The following is a 19,869-nucleotide window of genomic DNA, read 5'->3' as shown; positions in this document are numbered from 1 at the left end:
TATTTTTTTTTTTTTTTTTTTGGAGATAGGGTCTTGCCAAGTGGCCAGCGCCAGCCTTGAATTTAGGATCCATTGCCTCAGCCTATCAAGTCACTGGGATTATGGGTGTGCACCACCACATGTGGCCTGTGTTATATATTTTATACATTTGTTCAGTCATCTTTGGATCTTTAAGGGTAATGATAGCACTAATCAATATAATTTTAAGATTATCTAAAAATTTCAGTCTTAGCTAATATTATACTACTTCATCAGAAATGGAATAATGATTTGCACATTAGGTCCTTTCCCTTGCCTCTAAGTTAGTGAATGTTTTATTATTCAGTAAAAGTTGTGAAAAGCCCCAAACTTAGAAAATCTGAATATACTCTGAAAAGGCAAATATATAGATATACTTTTCATACTTTGAAAAGTTAGATCTGAGTACCTTTTCAAAGGCGTCCTTTTGTCACTCTAACCTAATGGTTCTGTTCTAAAACATCTAGCCCTCATGGCTGCTTTAAGCCAGGTGACAGGTCTTTTGGTTTCTCGGAATCTAACTTTGTTCTTGGTCACTCTTCTGCAACCTGAATGGAGAGTCATTGGTTGACAGAGTTTCCCTCCGCAGCACATGTTTGGTTTTAGAGTGTAGTTTCAAGAGTTTATGAGGAAAATGGTGATTAGAGCTGGGAAGTTTAAGCTGAAAGTTCTGGGGCTACCACAGTGATGCTTCTGTGGCTGATTAGGTTCTGGAACATGTTGCAATCCATTTCCACGGTGAGCCTCTGGAGCCCCAGCTGTGTTGGTGTGAACTTGAACTGGGTGCTCAAGGTGTTTCCAGGCCACACAGAACCTAATCTGAAATAAAGGAAAAAGTGGGTGCTAATTCTGTCACAGGTTCATTGCTGTCCTCATTGTGGTAACTCTGTTCTTTGCTTGAAGAGGTGGACTATGAAAAAATCATCTATGGGGCTGGGGATGTGGCTCAAGCGGTAGCGTGCTCACCTCTCATGCACGGGGTGCTGGGTTCAATCCTCAGCACCACGTAAAAATAAAATAAAGATGTTAAAAAAAAAAAGAAAAAGAAAAAATCATCTATGTACATAGCTTTTAAGCCAGAGGTGGTTAGAAGAATAGAAGACCAGAACCTCCCTACACTGGGCAACTGCATATTTTTGAAAGAGAAGAATAATAAGGGTTGCTTCTCATTTTCCTTTTATTATCTGTGATTCAGTCTGTCATTTCTTGGTAATAGGACAGGTGTATGTTTGGAAAATAGTGTTGGAACCCTCACTTAGTTCTAAGCATAGTGGGTGAAGCAGGCATTTTGGGAGAATATCATTGTGTCAGTTGGTGATGTTTGAAGGCCCTATCAACTCCTGGCCTGCTGAAGGCCTTTTGGTGACTGAGAGAATGGTGTGGATTTCTTTTGAGGAGCTTTGCCACGCAGTGGACCTGGTAAACCACAAAAAGTCTGGTAAAATGTTGGCAGTTAACATCTTAACTGGTTAGAGTGGCTCATTTAGTTCCATGAGGCTGAGGCAGTGACTCAATAACCTGATTGTCTGTCAGGGATCTCAGGGAAGACAGAAATGGGGATCTTGAACTCTATATCATATAACCAATGAAGGATGCAGTGGACATACTAAAAGAATATTTGTAACATCTAATCAACAAGGGACTAATGTAGAATACACAGTGTTACAGTGTAGAATAAAATCAACAAGAAAAAATGGCAAGATTACCAAAAGAAGACTGGACAAAGATAAGGATAGACTTTTTGTAAAGGAAGAAGTGGAAACAGTGAAGAAAAATGAAGAGTGGCAAATTAGAACAGTAGTAAGATACTACTGGTTTTATATTAGACTGGAAGAAATTAATAATTAATTAATAATTATTGCTACCAGTGGAGGAGAGGTAGGATATAGAAACTCATGTACTGCTGGAGGGAGTGTAGATTTCTGTAGCCATTCTGCAAATAAATCTGGAAGTACCTTGTCAAACCAGATCATATCCTGTAACCCATCATTTCATTCCTGGGCATATATGTCCCCTGACCCCATCAGAGTCTTAACCAAGCATATAAGGGGGACATATGTGAGGCTGTTCACTGCAACAATATTTATGGTGTCACAGTTGGAGGCACTCTGGGTGGCCATCATCATGGAATGGTAAGAAGTGATGGATGTACATCAGGATTATTATGTAGCAGAAGCAATGAACTTGATATATGTCCATGAATCTTAAAATCAGTTCTGAGTGAAAAGATACAAGTAGACATTTATATAAGTTAAAAACAAAGACTCATGAAGCAATGCTACACATTTTACACATACTCATGTAAGGACACACAAATAGAAAAGGATATGAAGGGTAGTGATGTGAGTGCAAGTAGGGAATTAGAATAATAGGGAATAAATTAAAATTGTATGTTGTGGTTGCAGCTCACCCTCCCTATGATATTCTAAGTCATTGTTTTTGGGTCTCTTCCTTTCTGACCAGATGTATCACTGGGATAAGAAGCTTTCAGTTTCTTACCCGTATCTCCTCTCTTTGTGAATGAGCCCCCTTCCAAAGATGGAGATCATGCAGTCCATCATGGGGGAGTCTAGGGAGTTATGGATGCTAATTGAGGCTGTAAGAGGTTGATATTGCTTGGCTGTCTCTGGCATCTGTGGGAAAGGACAACACATGGAATGATGCAAAGGGCACAGAATCTGTCCCACTTTCCCCTCCTGTGCATTCCCTTCCCTCCTCAGTTATGCATCGCATTTCTGCCACCCTGACCCAGACTGCTCAGTTGACTTATTTGCCTTCTCCCCAATGTTTCTGTATTTACTCTCCACCCTTTATCCATCATGGACTCTCTCTGATGATGCCTGTTCTCTGCTTAGAAATCTTGGAGGGTCTCCCATTGCCTTCAGAATCTAGCTTAGTTTGCATTCAGGGTCCATCACAATCTGCTCCAAACCTACCTTTTCAACCTTACTGGTTCTTCCCCTGACCTAAGGATGCTCCAGCCATGTCAGGGAATTTCCATCCCTAGCCCAACACTCAGGCTCCTTTCCTTTGCACCTCTGTGTGTCCTCTTCTGCCTTTGATGGCCTTCCCCTACCTCTGCACTGAAAGCATATCCATGTTTCAAGGCCCATCATAAATGTCACCTCCTTCACAAAATTGTCCATAAACCCACCAGCTAGAGTTAATCTCTTTTAGTTCAGTTTTCTCTTAGTGACTTTGCCTCTTGTAAAGCACTTATGTAGAAGACCAAATGTTGTGTCTCCTTTACCAAAGTAAAACCTCCTTGAACAGGAATCAGATCTCATTCATTTTGGCTGTGGTAGACTTGTGGAAAGAGCCATAAGCTTTATGCACCAAGCGCCACAAGCTTCTAGAACTTCCTACTTTTATGTTCTTGGATACGTTGCTCTCTAGACTTAGTTTCCTCATCTGAATAAGAGGAATGGTTCCACCTCGTAAGGCTTTTGTATTGAAATAAAGGAGGTGAATATATTTTGGCATATGTATAAAGGGCTAAATAAATACAGCTTATTATTATCCTTTAAGTATGGTTAAGAAACCTTAACCATTTAAATTTGGAAATTTAAAATCTTAATCTTACATGTAAGAGGTCATCTCTTTCAAGAGAAGAGCTCTCAAACCTAGCATTGTTAGGCAATTATGCAACATGCTCATCTGCTCTGAAGCTTGAGGAGCTGGGCTTCCTTCTGAAATGACCAGAGTGGCAGCAAATGAGAGCAATTCAGGGAAGAATACCTGGATAACAAGACGTGGTCTACAAATGGCGACATCTTCCTGAGCAAAGCAGCTAAGACCGGACTCAGAATGTGTTGCCATCACAGTAAGTCTGAGGAAGCTGTTCTCCGGTGGGTGTCGCTCAAAATGGGAGAATGACAGGCTGATAGTTATTCTCATATCTGAAATACATGATGAGCAGAGTCAGTGCAAAGGGGTGAGTGCATATACCGCTGAAACAAGCCATCATTCCTCACACAATGCAAAGGACTCAAGGTCTCACTGAGGTCAGAAAGAGGCCTGATTCCCACACAGCTATAAACTTTGCATTTGCTCAAGACCCTATTCTTACCCTCCATTCCCCCATACCACTTCCACCAACACTCTTGGCAGACCACTTCAGTGTGAAAAAGTTCCCGTGAATTAGAAGAAAAGTTTGTGGAAAAGTTCCCATGAATTAAAAGAAGGGAAGCTCTTTTGGCCTCAGTGTCTATCTAATAATGGGATGGTTTGTGCTAAATGAGATGATGTTGAATGAAGAAGCTGACACACATGGTTGTTGAATATATGCTCACATAGTTCTTTCCCATTCTCTGCTTTTCCTTCCCTTTTTCAGAGAACAAAAACAAGACTCCTTAGCATCATATACAAGATCCATCATCATTTGGGCTCTCTGTAGCTCTGACACCACTGCCCTCACACCATTCCCCCTGTGCTTGGAGAGGGAACAATGACAGAGAGTATGGAGGCAGGGAGATGGTCAGGAAGCTGTTGCGATCCTGTAGGCAAACTCTAGCCCACTGTTTCTCAAACTTGCCTCACATTGGAATTATCTGAGAAGTTTTAAAAATTCTGATGTTTGTGTCTACCATGGAGTTTCTGATTTCATAGCCTGGATGCAGCCCAAGCATCAGACTTCCCAAGTGACTGACGGGTGACAAAGTTTGAGAATGACTCTTCTAATCCAGGGAATCTTAACCCTAGAACACATATGGAGCTTTAAAAAAAATTATACACACACACACACACACCAGTGTCTGGACCCCATCCCAGACCAATTAAACAAGAATCTCAGGGAGAAGGAGGAATCTGTGCTCATGTTCCTTCTGTCTGGAATGCCAGCACACTTTTCTGTCTTCCTACCTGTCCTTCAAGACTCAGCATGGCATGAGTCATCTGGGGGCAGCCCACTCCAGCCTGGGTGAGATGCTCTCCTGCCCTTGTATTCTGTTCACCTCCTCAGATGCCTCCTCACTGTTATGATAAGTCTGTTTGTTTATCTGACTGCAGTTGAGATTGTGCTTTTTTTTTTTTTTTTTGCCATGTCAGGCCCAATAAATATATGTTGAATGGCTGATTGAGAATGCATGAGCACTAGAGGTTAAAAGCCTTCTCTGGAGACCTGTGGCAGTGTCCAGGGTGGAGCCTGGTGTGTCAAGGGTGTCTGGTGGGGCTGTAGCGTTACCCAGGTTGGCGCTGAGTGTGAGAAACTGCTTTTTCCTCCAGAGCTTGGCAGCAAACACTCCATTGTAATACACAGCTTGGACCCCAATCACCAGCTGCACCTCCTTCTCCTGGTCGCTGGGGTTAAACAGGATCACTGAGAGTTGGGCATCCCCTCTCAAGGGAAAGGAGCTGGGTGCTTCCAGGAACAGGTATAGAGGATCAGCCCACTTGTCGCTGGGGGGTCTGATGCCATTCGGTTTCCACTGTTTCATTCTCTTTTCCTGGACTCTCTCCATCACCTCTTTTTCTTGAAGGGATCCTGGAATATGGAAGAGACAAAGCAGGCCTCTCACCTAGCAGGTACAGACCCTTCTAATTAAAGCCAAAGTTTAACATGTATTTACCCCATTTCTACTCAGATATCAAAGTCACAAAAGCTTTGCAAACCTCTAAGGCCATATTTAGCCCACAAAATGCCTGTGTTAGGCAGAGCCACCACAGATAATGTGTTTCTTCCAAGCCACTCAAGGACCAACTTATTCAACTGAAATGAATTTGTCCCTTAAACAAGGAGAGAGTAAGCTTTGCAACAAGCCAACATTGTCTCTGAGGACAGTTTTCAGGGAATTAAATGTGAAGGAATTTGGACTTACTCCAAGGGTAATGGGGCCACGGACTATTCTGGAGTTGGGGGTGTGCATAATGATTTTTTTATCTTAGCTCATTCTGGAAACTGAAAATTGGAAAGAGAACCATGATGAAGATACTGGAGGCCAGCGGCCCAGTTAGCAAGCTGTTGTAATCTTGTAGACAAGAAGTAATGAGGCCTGGATTAACTCCAGGCGATGAGAAACAGCTCAGGATGCAGATTCATGTGAGGATAGTATATGGAGGTGAAAAGGGAAGACTCCCTTCTTCTTTTGACAAATAGGTGGAAAGCAGTGCCACCTGCTAATATGAAGGAAGAGTTGGGGTGTTGGAGGCAAGGGGGAAGGAGGCAATAGCGAAACTCTTCTGAACACTGGGCTTGGTTTTGAGTGTATTGTCTTATAGCAGTAGTTCTCAACTCGGGGAATTTTACACTCCCCCCCCCCTTGCCAACATTTGGAAATGCCTGAATACACTTTTTGTTGACACAGCTGGTATGTGAGGGGTGCTGACATCTCATGGATAGAGGATAGATACATTGGAGAAAAGTTTGGGACTTTTTCTGGCCTATATCTGATTGGCCCATCTCTTCCCCTCATTTCAGTGCTGAGAAACCTGGGGCTTTTCCCTGGCCAGTACCTGCAGGATACTTGTAGTTCTGAGTGATGTCCTCACAGCGGTCACTGCCCACAACCTTAGTGCTGATGTTGTTGCCAACATACTTTGTGTTGGAGTTGGTCAATTCCAGTTTTCCATCCTCACAGCACTTCCAGACTACACACGAGGCGTTTACTGCAGCAAAAAGGTCTGACACTGCAGGGGTCAGCTCCAGTATCCCATCCTTGACCGCTTTGACTGGAACAAGATCACAGGATCCCAAGCCTGGGGGAGAGAAAGGTTAATGAGCAAGAGGACCACTCCCAGACATTTCCTCTGCTCTTCTCAGAGCTGCTACATCACATCAGTCCCTACCCTGTACCCTGTTTTCCCTCCCCCAGGCTCAAGGTCACAGGTGATACTAGGCAGTTTCTTAGAGGAGAGAGGTGAGACAACTATGCAGTAAAAATATTTTCTGGTTGAAGCCCTCTCTGAAACTGGCCAGGAAGGACGTCAGAGGAACATGTGTCATACATGGGAGTTCCCAAGCCAGCTCAACTACAGATATGACAGGAATTGGTCATCTTTCTTAAGCACTTGCTATCTGCCAGTTCTGTTTCTGAGCAAGGAACAACCCTTTCCATGGCTGCTGGTTTCCTTTTCTGAGCTTGAGCCTATCCTGAGACCTTCCTCATCCCCATCCAGAACCTCAGAAATCCTATGCTGCTAGCCCTGCCCTAGCACTTGCACTATCCGGGCATCTTAAGATCATTTCCCTATATGGCTAAGCATGCTGGTATCAGGTCACCTTTCTGCTGGCCACTATTCTTCCTTCTGCTTCTCCTGTTTTAGAGAACACAGATCCCCTTTGGGACACCTGCTGTTCCTGTTTTCTCTCTGGGGGACCTCTTCAGTTCTTGCAGCCCTGGGTAGTCCTGAGCCCACTCCCAGGCTTTACCTTCACCTTTATTAGGAACATATGGATACAGAATCTGCCATCCGGCATAATGTGGGTAACGAAAATCAGGTCTGGTCATCCAGCACTCCGTGGAAGTCTGGAAGATCCTGAAGGTATCAAATGCAAATGGGAAGAAAAAGAGTATGTAGGTGGTTCTAGAAATGGGCCTAGCAGAGTCATTGTTACCATGGGGATGGGAAGACACTGTAAAAGTGTCCATAACACTTCCAGGAAGGGGAGTACACACATGACTGACCTGCCTCCAAGAGTCCTGAAGGCCTACTCTGAGTACCAGAGCCGCTCGGGATGTGGGGATTCCCATGGGCCTATACCAAAAGGGTTTGGAGCTCTTCCTAATCTGGAACCCCATCTCCTTTGGGCTTCTCACCAGATGCGTCCTCTCTGACCTTCTCCATTCTGGATCCCCTCCTCATTGTAGTACTCGTCCACCAACAGGTCCCCGTGGGTACCCTGGGCTGAGGCATATGTGGTAACAACACGGGCTGGGATTCCCAGGCATCGCAGCACTGCAGAGAAGAGGTAGTTGATAGGTGTCAGAGGGAGCAGAGAAGTTGGGGCCGAGGGAGTGGACACAATGCATATGGCTAGAATTTTCAGTGTCTCTTCTGGGTAAACTTTGTTTTAAATATCAAATGACACTGTGGAAGGAGGAGGAGCACAGCACCAGGAAGTTAGAACTGGCACTAAAGAACAGAACATAAAGACTGATCATGGAGGTACAAATTACCCAGCACTTGAATATAGAGCACGGGAGAGGACTGCAGAATAGAGGATAGAACTTGCTCTTTTGCAGCAGGGTGAGGGAATGTTTCTGAGAGAAAGTGACTTAGAGAGTACAGTTGAAAAAGGACCCAGCTTTGTTGACAGGAAAAGAAACAAAAACTATTGGGGAGGATTGGTTGGGACAAGGAGTTCCCAAGCCAGACAGGAAGTGGTTTTGGTTTCTTAATAAGGCTGAACCATTTATGGGCATGATGAAGATGGGGGAAAGCTGCAGAGTAGAGGTTTGTGCCTGCTTTTGGAGATGTCCCTCCCAGATGGAAGGTCAAGGGGCAACTCAGGACACAGGACAGACAGTATACAGCAGCCCAGGTAACTGACTTATGTGTTGACTGCTCTGTACCTGTGCAAGCAACAGCAGCCAACACCCAGGCCTGACTTTCATACACAGGTCGCCCTTGACCGGTGAGCCATTGCCGCAGGATGGGTACACTTCCCCGGCGCTTGTTAAGCAGGGCTTCTTCCTGGGCAGTCTGGGCCTGCGGGATGGGCAGGACACTCCTCTGCTTGAGAGTTTGCAGCTGTTTGGGGAAATGTGTGGGTGTGAGTCCCACGGCACAAAATACATGAAATACATGAGGGTTCACTGCATCTCTCCAAGCACAAATCAGAATTACTGGAGACTTGTTAAATCTGAATGCTTCTGGACTCCATCCTAGACCCACTGGGTTGTCATTGCTAGAACTCAGACCCAGGATTACGTTTTTAAATAAGTTCTCCTGCTTGAGCCACAGAGAGGAGTAAGAAAGCTGCTGGGAAGTGCTTGGTCATTGGTCATTAGCTTCCCTTGCCCTGACTCCTTTGACTTAGTTTGCCTTGTGTCTTGGAGGCTTCTTCCTCCATAGAGGCTGGCCTTGGTCCTACTTCCTTTTCAGAGTGGACTTTAGAGGCACCTAAGGAAATAGCACATTACTCCTATGGAAGAACTTTCAGAGACAAGGAAAACCACCAAGCTACCTTCATGGTCTGCATTATTCTTAGAAATAAAGACAGGTCCCTTTGACCTGGTAGCAGCAAGCACTGGTAATGTGGACACTACAGTTGGGTCTGGGAGGGTGCAGTGGAAGGATTGGGGAGGAGTCCTCTGAGGAATCCCAGACCAGTTTTCCTTCTCAGCTGTTTTTTTTTTTTTTTTTAAGTTGCTGATGGACCTATTTGTATTTATTTATATGAGATGCTGAGAATTGCACCCATTGCCTCACACATGCTAGGCAAGCAATCTACCACTGAGCTACAACCCCAGCCCCTCAGTTGGCCTTTTTCTGAATGATACCTTTTTTTTTTCTTTTATTGCTCCCGTGGAGGCTATTGCCTAAACTTCTTCCCTCTTTAGCATTTTTCCCTCTAAAAGCCTGGGAGAGGGGACTGTTTGTGATTTTGAGGACTTCCAGGACAGGTGGGACAGGGCTGTCAAAGGGCTCTTTTCCCATCTCTTCTTCCCTCTGGTTCCCACTTCTCACTCACCAAGGTACCCAACACATGGGCCACGTGCACAGGCTGACTCCACTTCTCCATATGCTTGTCCATGCCTAGCAAGCCTAGGCTTATGTCCATGACATCCTTCTCGAACTGTAAGACCACACAGGGCCACAATAAAGGGTCTCCAGGTCAGGCACTCATTCCCTAGGACGGCCCCAACATCTCACCCTCCCTTCTGCACCTTCCTCCCCTGCCTCCTTGTCTCCTGTGGGAGTTCTGTCTCTTGCCTCTCTCCCACTGTGCTTCCTGGTCCCTATGTCCCAGCATCCAGACCTTTGCCTGTTCTATTGTTTGACGCACATGAGAGGGTGTGAACTCTTGAGGACCATCACTGTTTTATTTCATGAGCTCCTACTGCCCCATACCTGAGGCAGGTTTGGAGGATATCAAGGTAACTCCTGCTCTGGAGGAGCCCCCAGTTTAGCGCTAGAGATAGATACATGGCCCTTAGATTTCAGGGCTCTATAGAGACACCAATGCAGAGGAGAGAATGCAGTGGAGAGAATCCCTCTGCCTTTAGGGGATGGGGGAAGCTGTTTCAGGAAGTCTTAAGAGATAGATAGGAGTTTCCAGAGGATAAAGGGAGAAGCTGTTCCAGGCAGAGGAAACATCAGCCTTGACGCCCTGCAGCTAGGACACAGGGCAGCTTGTGGGGAAAGGAAAGCAGTGCCTCATTGGAAGGGCCTTGGGTATCAGGGCAGGAGACTTGGTCTTGATTCTATAGATATTAGAGATTATTTTAATAGAGACTTCATGTGCCACAGCTTTGGGGACAATAACTCTGGCAGCTGTGGAAGGTGGTGTGATGAGACCCAGTAGAAAGGGAGATACCACAGGGCTAAAATGGGCTTAAGAAATGATCTCACAATCAGGGACTTTTGGATCTGGCAGCCCTGTCTGGCCTGAACATGGAAGATTATAGGATAGCCACTGTCCTTTCCTTCCGTTGGAGGTCCCAAATACCTGGCCGAAGTCCCAGGGCTCTTCCTGGATGCAGTCGGCCGTGCCCAGGTAGATGAGACCATTCTGGTTCAACACATACTCACTGCGTTGAGCCTCATTTGGTAGAAATACGTCATCCTCTGGCAAGAAGAAAGAAAGAATGAGGGTTTGAGGGGTGCCAGACTTGCCCTCTGTACTCAGGTCTCTGCCTTCCCAGTCCAGGTCATATTTGGCTATAGGACTCCCTTGCAGCTCTGGGCCTAATAAAGATCCAGGAAGAAGTCCCTCTTCCACTGCCGGTTCTGAGACCTGGCCCAGAATTCCTGGGTCAGTCAGGATGTGGCCTTCATGGTTAGCCAGGCAGACAGGAACAAGACAACCTTAAAATGCAGAATAGTTCCCAGAAGGTGTTTGCAGACAGAGCAGTATCAGCTCAAGGGAAGTCATAGGTAAACAGGAATGAGCAGAGGGAAGATGAGTTGAGGCAAGACAGGGTAGGAAGGAGCAGTGCCTTAGGTCTGACTCCTACCATCTCTTCCTGAAGTTCCTTCTGCTTCCCTCACCCCAGGGCTGGGCTGGGCATCATGAGGAGGATAGGCAACTTTGGAGGAGACCATGGCTCACTCCAGGAAGCTGGGAGCAGTGCAGGGAACAGCTCTGCTTGCCAAGTCTTATCTCTCTGACTTGGTGATATGGAAGAGTGGGGGCAGTTAGACTAGTTCCTGGGAACTCTTACAAGGATTTCCAGGTTGGGAGCAAGTTGCACACCTGTAATCCCAGCAGTTTGGAAGGCTGAGGCAGGAGGATTGTGAGTTCAAAGCCAATCTCAGCAATTTAGCAAGGCCCTAAGCAACTCAGTGAGACCCTGTCACTAAATAAAATACAAAATAGGGCTGGGAATGTGGCTCAGTGGTCAAGTGCCCCTAAGGTTAACCCAGTACCAAAAAAAAAAAAAAAAAAACAGAGGNACTGAGATGCCAGAGAATCTTTCAACCTCTGTTTTTTTTTTTTTTTTTTTGGTACTGGGTTAACCTTAGGGGCACTTGACCACTGAGCCACATTCCCAGCCCTATTTTGTATTTTATTTAGTGACAGGGTCTCACTGAGTTGCTTAGCACCTCACTTTTGCTGAGACTGGCTTTGAACTCGTGATCCTCCTGCCTCAGCCTCCAAAGCCCCTGGGATTACAGGCATGTGCCATTGCCTGGGCTCTCAACCTCTTTTTGTCATCTCCCAAAGGATCAGAGCCAACAATTCACCACGCTCTAACCGACACCTCCATGCACACTGGCACACTCACATGAAAGGCCTCCTTAGGTGGCCTGAGCATGTGAGCATGCTTCACTGAAGCATGAAGCCAGGAATCCTGGCACCAGTCAAGATTGTGGCTTCCCTTTGAACCCAGCACTGTTCTAATACTGTCTTTGCTCGTCTTTACTATGGCTGCCAGGCTCTAGCTCTGGATTTGGACTCAGTTAGTTAGTGAGAGGTACACCAAAGCCTCAGTTTTTGGGAGAAATGGCTTGAAGGTCTTCCCTATGTGGAGATCCATGGGGCCTCTGTCAGCTAAAGGACCCTGAATCCACGTTCACCCACATGGAATAAGGGCTCCTGAATGGACACTAACTCCCATCTGTTGCTCCACCTGCCTACCCCTTTGGAACAGGAAAGAAGGGTCTGAACTGAGGACTGGCAGGACCATCCAAAGCAGGCAGTAGGGATTGGAAAACCCCACCCTGGATGAGAGAAGTAGAGAGAGTGAGGCCACTGGGCTTCAGGTACCACAGAGAAACATAGTCAGGACCTGGGTCCAGGATGGGGCTCTAGGAATCTGTGAAGATTCTTTTACTTTCCATGTTTCCTCTGACTATCCATCTTGCCTTTTAAAGGGGGGCCCTCAGGCTGGCAGAGAAACTCATGAAATGAAAGGGTTTTTCAAGATCTGAAGTCTTGAGGACAGGAAAGCCAGGAGGAACTGTTTTCCATTCTCCCAATCAATCCTTTATGGAGCCCACCAGATTAAGGTGGGTGTGGCAAATTTAGAAAGGAAAGGAAAGATCCAATCTTCAGAATGAGAAGGAAGAGAATATGCCCCATTGGGTCCTAATTTGGGCAAATCAGTCATGTCTAATGGCCTTTACTTTCTTTTAAATAATTTTAGTTGTAGAGGGACACAATATCTTTATTCTTTTTTATGTGGTTCTGAGAATCAAACCCAGTGCCTCACCTGTACTAGGCAATTTCTGTACCACTGAGCCACAACTCCAGCCCCTCAATGACCCTTTCTAGATGTAATAGCCCCAGCCTCAATCAGGGCTCAGCTTTGCTAGAGGTGGCCACTTAATGAGCAACATGAGGTTGCATGACCCAGGGGAGCCCACCTATAAGCTGGCTGAATTATAGGGCTCCAGTTAGATATTTGGACAAGTTAAAATGGAGAGGACCCTGTAATCTGTCTCAAGAACAGAACAAACAAATGGAGACAAGCAAAGCAAAACTGGGCACATTTACTGTGAAGCTGATGAAGCTTGGGAACCCTCACTAACACAGACCTCTTCCACAGGTCCCCCTCTTGGAGGGGGTTAGCAATTCAATTCAATTGTATTGTTTTTCTTTAAAAGGGTCCTTCAAATTATAAAAGCTCTGGCCCCAGAAAACCTGACTACACCCTGGAGATAGACTAAAGGTGACAGGGAATGACAGAGAAGCCTATCCCATGGCCTTCCTGCAGCCTTTTCCAGCTTTTGCCCCTTTACTGTTAAAGGGTAACTTTCCTAGGGTTATTTAAGTGAGTCTCAACTCACACAACTGAAATAACCTGAGCCAGCACCTGGAATTTCAGTGGAAAGCCCCAGGGTGCTTCTACCAGGGTGATACCCAGACAGGATGCTGCGTCTGAGAAGGGTCCCTCCCAGACCTGCACCTCAGCTCCAATGCCTTGGTGCAGCCCAGGGTAGCCTGGGTCCAAACTTACCTCTACTCCATGGGTTAAAGAGCACTGTGAACTGGCCCAAGAGGTGTTCCTTCTCACCCAAGACCTGCAGCAGGAGTGAGTAGTGGCCAATGACAGCATCAGCAGATGTGGTCACAGAGATGGCCCAGAAATGGGCATCTCTCTCTTCCACTGCTGCACTCCATTTTTGGTCTCCCATAGTGGAAATGGGAAGAGTGACTTGGGTCCTGTTGGTCTTGGAAGGCTGCTGTCCTGCAATCCCACAATGATAAATCAGCCATTTGGACTTCTTGATCACAATCAGAATAAGAAAGTCAGGGTATTACAAAGATGGGGGAGGTGAAAGTTTGTGTTGGAGGAGAACGAAAGAGGCCTATCCAGTAATGAGGAACAATAAAAGGTAAAGGAGAGCACAGGTTCTCATTGTTCATTGCTTACACTTTTCGAAAGTTTCATAGTCAATAATATGGCCATATTAATGTAGTCATCCCTCCCTATATGTGGGGGATTTTTTTCCAGGACCTCCTGCAGAAATCTGAGAATGCTCAAGTCCCTTATATAAAATGGCTTAGTTATTTGCATATAACCCATGAACATCCTCCTATATATCTTAAATAATCTCTAGATATCTTATAATACCTTATACAATGTGAGTCCTATGTAAATAGTCATTATGCTATATTGTTTAAGGAATAATGACAAGAAAAAGTCTATGTATTCAGTACAGACATAATCCACCCCCAGGGAATTTTCCATATGTGGTTGGTTAAATCCGAGAATGGGGGAACCCATGGATATGGAGGGGTGATTGTAATTGCTTCATAAGGACAATGTGAAAGGGAAAGACTGGGAAATTATATTGGCCAAATTATATAATTATATTGTGGGCATCTGCTAATATGTAGCAACAAATACACATTATGTAAAACTATAATGCACCAATAAAAAATATGAAAAAAGGTGGGGGAGAAAGGCTGGGCACAGTGGTGTATGCCAACAATCCCAGCGGCTCAGGAGGCTGAGGCAGGAGAATTGCAAATTGAAAGCCAGCCTTGGCAATTTAGCGAGGCCCTAAGCAACTTAGCAAGACCCTGTCTCAAAATGAAAAATAAAAAGGGTTGGGGATGTGGCTCAGTCATTAAGCACCCCTGGGTTCATTCTCAGTTACAAAAAAAAAAAAAAAGAGTAGGGGAGTGGGGAGGCCAATGTGAGGACTGATATTGCACATGAAGTACTGGGCTCAATATTAAGCAGGTAGGGGCTGGGGTGGTGGCTCAGTAGTAGAGCGCCTGCCTAGCATGTGTGAGGCACTGGGTTCAATTCTCAGCACTGCATATAAATAAATAAAATAAAGGTCCATTGATAACTAAAAAATATTTTTTAAAAATATTGGACATGTAGTACAGATTTAACAAATAGTGGCAATTAGATATTATATTTACCCTGAGTTAGAGCCCATTCAGGCTTTTCTACAAAAACTAAATTTACAACCAAATTAAAACATTTGACAATGCTGCTGAGCAAATTCTGAATAGTAACAGACAGCATTTATTATGCACACTATCTCATGGCATCTCCAGGTGGGCAGGACTTCTTAAGACCCCATGACAGTGTGGGCCATTTGTTCCTTTTTCCTCTCTCTTTTGTTTTGAGAGAGAAATCCCACAGTCCCATTGCCAAAGATATCTAAACCTGTCCACTTACCGGTTTGTGCAATTAGGGCCACCTTCTTCAGGGTAGGAAGAAATCTGTGGACTGGGGTACGGAAGTGCAAGCTGATGGTGAAGGGCTGCCCCCTCCGCACAATGAGGTGACTGGAGCTGATGGCACTGGTATGGTGCTCCTTGTTGTTTTTTGCTGCCTGGAAGTCACAGCTCTCGATATCCAGGGCTATTGTGAAAATGATCAAAATCATGGATACGGGGTAACAATATAAGTAAAAGCAAGATTCTGAAGTCAGAGAGACAAGGGTTCAAGTCATCGTTTCACCTTACTTATTAGCTTGCAAACTCTGAGCCTCAATTTCCTTCTCCTTATAATTATTAACCCTCCTTACAGAGTTTGTGGGGATTAAGTAAGATCATATATTTTTGTACAGTGTCAGACATATTAAAACCCATGAAGTGGTATTGCTATAGTTATTATTATGGAGAGCAATGCTTGTTCTCATTGTTGATATCCTTTTATGTTCCCAATTCCAAGCAATGAATAGGATCCAGAATTTTGTTTATCCTTGTTCATTTTTTCTTAGATTGCAATTGGGTAATTTTCAGAACTCGTTTTGAGATCCAGTTCTCTTGTCCTAAAGAGGAAAAGAGTGAGGTTGAGAGTAGAACCAGTTCCCTTGAGATCATGTGTGTTCAGTGACCTAGAGGCTTACCAAAAGCTCAGCACCACACTGTTCAGAGAAACTCTACAAGGAGCCTGAGAAAAGTATCAATTAATTTTTTATTTTATGGAGAAGAGGAAATACAAGGAAACAGAAATTTTTAAAAAATATCATTGGCAAGTCCAAGATAAGGCACAATGCTGTTAAAAGAAAATTCAGTTCCTTGTGCAAAGTTGTGAACTTTTTAATTTCTTTGACAACAGAGGGCTGTTGGGAGTCTCTCTAGTCTGAAGGTGGCCTGCAGTGTTTGCAGGGGCTCAGCTACTGGGATAGAGAAGCTATGGCTTTTGCTGACAGGCGTGGAATAGAGTCAAACCTACTTCAGGGAAATGATCTGACCCCGATGGCAAAGTTCTTCAGGCTCCAAGATATTTTGGCAAATTCAATTCTGCTTCCAATTTCCATCAGTTCCCAAACTTTCTGACTTAGAGCTCAAGAGTAGAAGGGAAGGATAAAGAAAAGAAAATATCCCACCTCCAATAATATTCCTTTCATTAGTGATAGAGCTGACGGAAGATGCCATTGATATAAAAATGGGGGGCAAGAAGTGACATTGTTCATATGAAGGAGTGTGAAAGTATACAGAGGAGAAAAGGAAACTCTCTGTGCATCTAATCCTGGTGTCCCTAGGTACTCCTTTTACCCCTTTGTCCACCAGTGGGTTGGTTAGGTCATTGCAATAAATAAAATAGCCACAGCAAGGCTGGGATTTGTAAATTGAAAATGGCAGTACTCAGAAACCAGAAACGATTCCTCTCTGTTTGCTGGGGACCAGAACAAGCCCTGCCTCTTTAGACTGGTTGTGTTGGTGAATGGTGGAATGGTGAACAGTCATGTGATTTGAGCCTTGGTGTATCTGAGTCCACCTCATGACTTAATGACCACAGTGTTACAGAAGAGCCACTCTTCAGGATCCATTAGGATTCTGGGTCAGTCAGGAAGGCTTCTCCTCCTGCCTCTTTTTGCCTGGTTGATGCCTACTCATTTTCCAGGATCCTAAGACACCCCCCAACAAAGCCTTCACTGACTCCTCCAGGCGGAGATCAGTCCTCTGAGTTCCCATATACTCTGCTTCACTCTTTTCAGCATTTAGTTTATAGCCATCCAGTTTTTCTCTCTGCTACCCCTCCCACTGAACTTCCTGAGGTAGTGTTTTTTCATAACTGCATCTTGTGCCGAGCAGTGTGCTGAATACAATAGTTACCCAGTCAGTGTTTGCTCAGTCAGTGAATGGATGAGAACATCGAGTCAGCCCTATGGAGAGTTTCTCAGAGGCACCTTGGGCCTCAGCCTGTGCTGATGGACCCCTGCAGAAGTTCCTGAAGCTTCTGTACCCCCCAGGTCTGCCTGATGTTTATGTCTGCGTCTGCCCCTTCTAGTTGATTCCCTGACTCTCACCTCCCCTTTCCTTTTATTGGACTCATGCTTTTCTGGGGTGTCTCTCATTTGTATCACAGCCCAGTGAGCTGTGAACTATCAGGTTATGATGATCCTGGGATAAGGATGTAAATCCATTTTAAACACCATCATCATCACAACTGTGACCACTAATTTATCACCAACCATCTACCCATTACCACTGCATAGCCACACCACCATCTCCTCTCCAACAGCACCCACTTATTTATCCCACCACAGCCACACTATCATCTCCCCTCCCCTCCCCCACCATCACCTTTCCTGTCATCCTACTTTCTTTAATGAAAACACATAATAATGGAGGAATTAATGACAGTTCAGTAAGCCTTGTGGCTTGGCTCACCTTGTCCCATGACTGTAGGCCACCTTCATCCAATTCAGCACAGGAAATGCCTGTCTTGAATTATTGCCTCTGGGTTCCCTCTCTGAAAATCTCTTGCAGACAAGAAATGATCAAGTGCGTAAAAATTTGTAAATAGCAAAATTTCTCTCCACTCCTCTTGTGAGTGGCCTGACAGGTTTCTTTTCTCCTATTCCCTCCCTGCTGGTATCTCCTGGACCAGCTGCTGGGAGTAACCCTTCCTGAGTTCTATCTCTTGTGCCAGGGGACCCAGCTAGGGATATGACTGTCAGGCCTGGAGTGAGAGATGCAACCAGCAACACCTACCAGCTGGAAGATCCCCCAAGAAACCTCTAAGCCTGTTTCTTCAGTGGCTTTAAGAGCCCCTCAGAGATGTTATCTGGACAACAAAGGAAAACCCTGGAAGGTGACTCCCTAAACAGGAGGCCCATGTCCAAATCTGAATTGCATTGCTAGATGCTCATGGGCTGTTTTGATAATATAAGGAGAGAACATGTGTGTCTGGAATTCATCTGTGTGAAAGAGATAAGGAGGTAGAGTTTGTTGCAGAGTATGGGGGAAAAGTTCTAAAAGCAGAAGGCTCTTTTAAGACCACAGTCTGGGAAAACCTACCAGAGAAGATGGAACTGTCTTGGAGCTCAGCCTTGGATCTTTTCAATTTCTCCTTGTATAGTCACTGAGACATATAAGACATGGGAAAAGATCTCATATCTGGTCTTCCTTGGCCTTCTAGAGCTCAGTTTTTGCCTGGACGTCTGAGACTGTCACTGGAGGCAGGCCCAGGGGCAGCAATACCTGCTGCATATGTGTGAGATGCCTCTGGAAGGATATAAAATTATGAAAAATGCTGTTACCTGTGATCAGGGATACTGGGTGATGGGGTAGAAAGATGATTTATTTATTTATTGCTGTTTACCTGTTTATGCTTTCAAAACTTTGAACTGTTACCTATTTGAAAAATCTTATTTTGTGTAAAACAAAACAAAAACCCTGCTGCCTTCCTACTCTTGCCTTCAAAAAAAGAATTCTTCATAAGAATCGAAGAAGTTAGGTTTTTTAACAAGAATTTAATTTTTTATTTATTTGTTTTTAAAATTTTATTATTATTATTATTATTTATTTTTTAGGTAAAGGTGGACACAACATCTTTATTTTATTTTTATGTGGTGCTGAGGATTGAACCCAGTGCCTCACGCATGCTAGGCAAGCACTCTACCTCTGAGCCACAACCACAGCCCCCCAAACTTATTTATTATAATTTGTTACACATGACAGCAGAATGCATTTCAATTCATAGTACAAATATAGAGCACAGTTTTTCATGTCTCTGGTTGTACACAAATGGGATGGATTCAAACTAAAAAGCTTCTTAGCAAAAGAAAGAATCAGTGAGGTGAATAGAGAGCCTCAAGAATGGGATCAAATTTTTACCACATGCACATTAGATAGAGCTCTAATGTCTAGGATATATAAGGAACTCAAAAATCTTAACACCAAAAAAAACAAATAACCCAATCAATACCCAAGCAACTGAACAGACACTTCTTATTTATTTGTTTTTTATGTGGTGCTGAGGATCGAACCCAGTGTTTCACCCATGCTAGGCAAGTGCTCTACCACTGAGATATAACCCCAGCTCTAATTTTGATTATTTGAATATACTATGATTTTTGCCTAGAAAAGATGAATCTACTAAAAATGATAAAAGTTGAGATAATTTAATAAGCTAGCTAATACTAAAATTATAGCAGCTAATACAATAGTTTTATATCTACAATAAATAACCAATTATAGGGCTGGGATTGTGGCTCAAGTAGTAGAGTGCTTGCCTAGCACACATGAGGCACTGGGTTCAATCCTCAGCAACACATAAAAATAAAATGAAGATATTGTGTCCACCTAAAACTAAAAAATAAATATTTAATAAATAAATAACCAATTACAAAATGTAATTAAATGTTACTAACTAGAAAATATAATTAATGTAATTGGTTCCAACTATCAGTTAGAAAAAGAAAGAAAGAAAGAAAGAAAGACCGACCAAGAAATAAACTTAAGAAATATTCAAGAACTATCAGAAAAAAATGTTTGAACTGCCATTGACAGACACAAAATAAGACTTGAGCAAATAAAAAGGCAGA

The 19,869-nt window shown here is 44.2% G+C and overlaps 1 protein-coding gene across 2 annotated transcripts; it reads right to left on the bottom strand.

Moving 5' to 3' along the window:
- Positions 1-30: 30 nt before the first annotated feature.
- Epb42 (erythrocyte membrane protein band 4.2) lies at positions 31-18,037 on the bottom strand. Of its 2 annotated transcripts, none has more exons than XM_048792981.1 (13): positions 17,711-18,037; positions 15,264-15,449; positions 13,581-13,811; positions 10,628-10,746; positions 9,650-9,754; positions 8,529-8,706; positions 7,773-7,911; positions 7,385-7,491; positions 6,469-6,711; positions 5,201-5,500; positions 3,757-3,917; positions 2,518-2,651; positions 31-837 (listed from the first exon to the last, which is right to left on the bottom strand). In XM_048792981.1, exons 1-13 carry the CDS (start codon positions 17,718-17,720, stop codon positions 675-677), a joined length of 2,076 nt encoding a protein of 691 aa, XP_048648938.1. In that variant the 5' UTR covers positions 17,721-18,037; the 3' UTR covers positions 31-674. The 2 variants fall into 2 exon arrangements, with proteins under 2 accessions (XP_048648938.1, XP_048648940.1); XM_048792983.1 differs by having other exon boundaries at positions 7,391-7,491.
- Positions 18,038-19,869: the final 1,832 nt, after the last annotated feature.

Source organism: Marmota marmota, unplaced genomic scaffold, assembly GCF_001458135.2.
Source record: "Marmota marmota marmota unplaced genomic scaffold, marMar, whole genome shotgun sequence".
Taxonomy (NCBI): Eukaryota; Metazoa; Chordata; class Mammalia; order Rodentia; family Sciuridae; genus Marmota; species Marmota marmota.
This window is presented reverse-complemented; position numbering and strand designations above follow the sequence as displayed.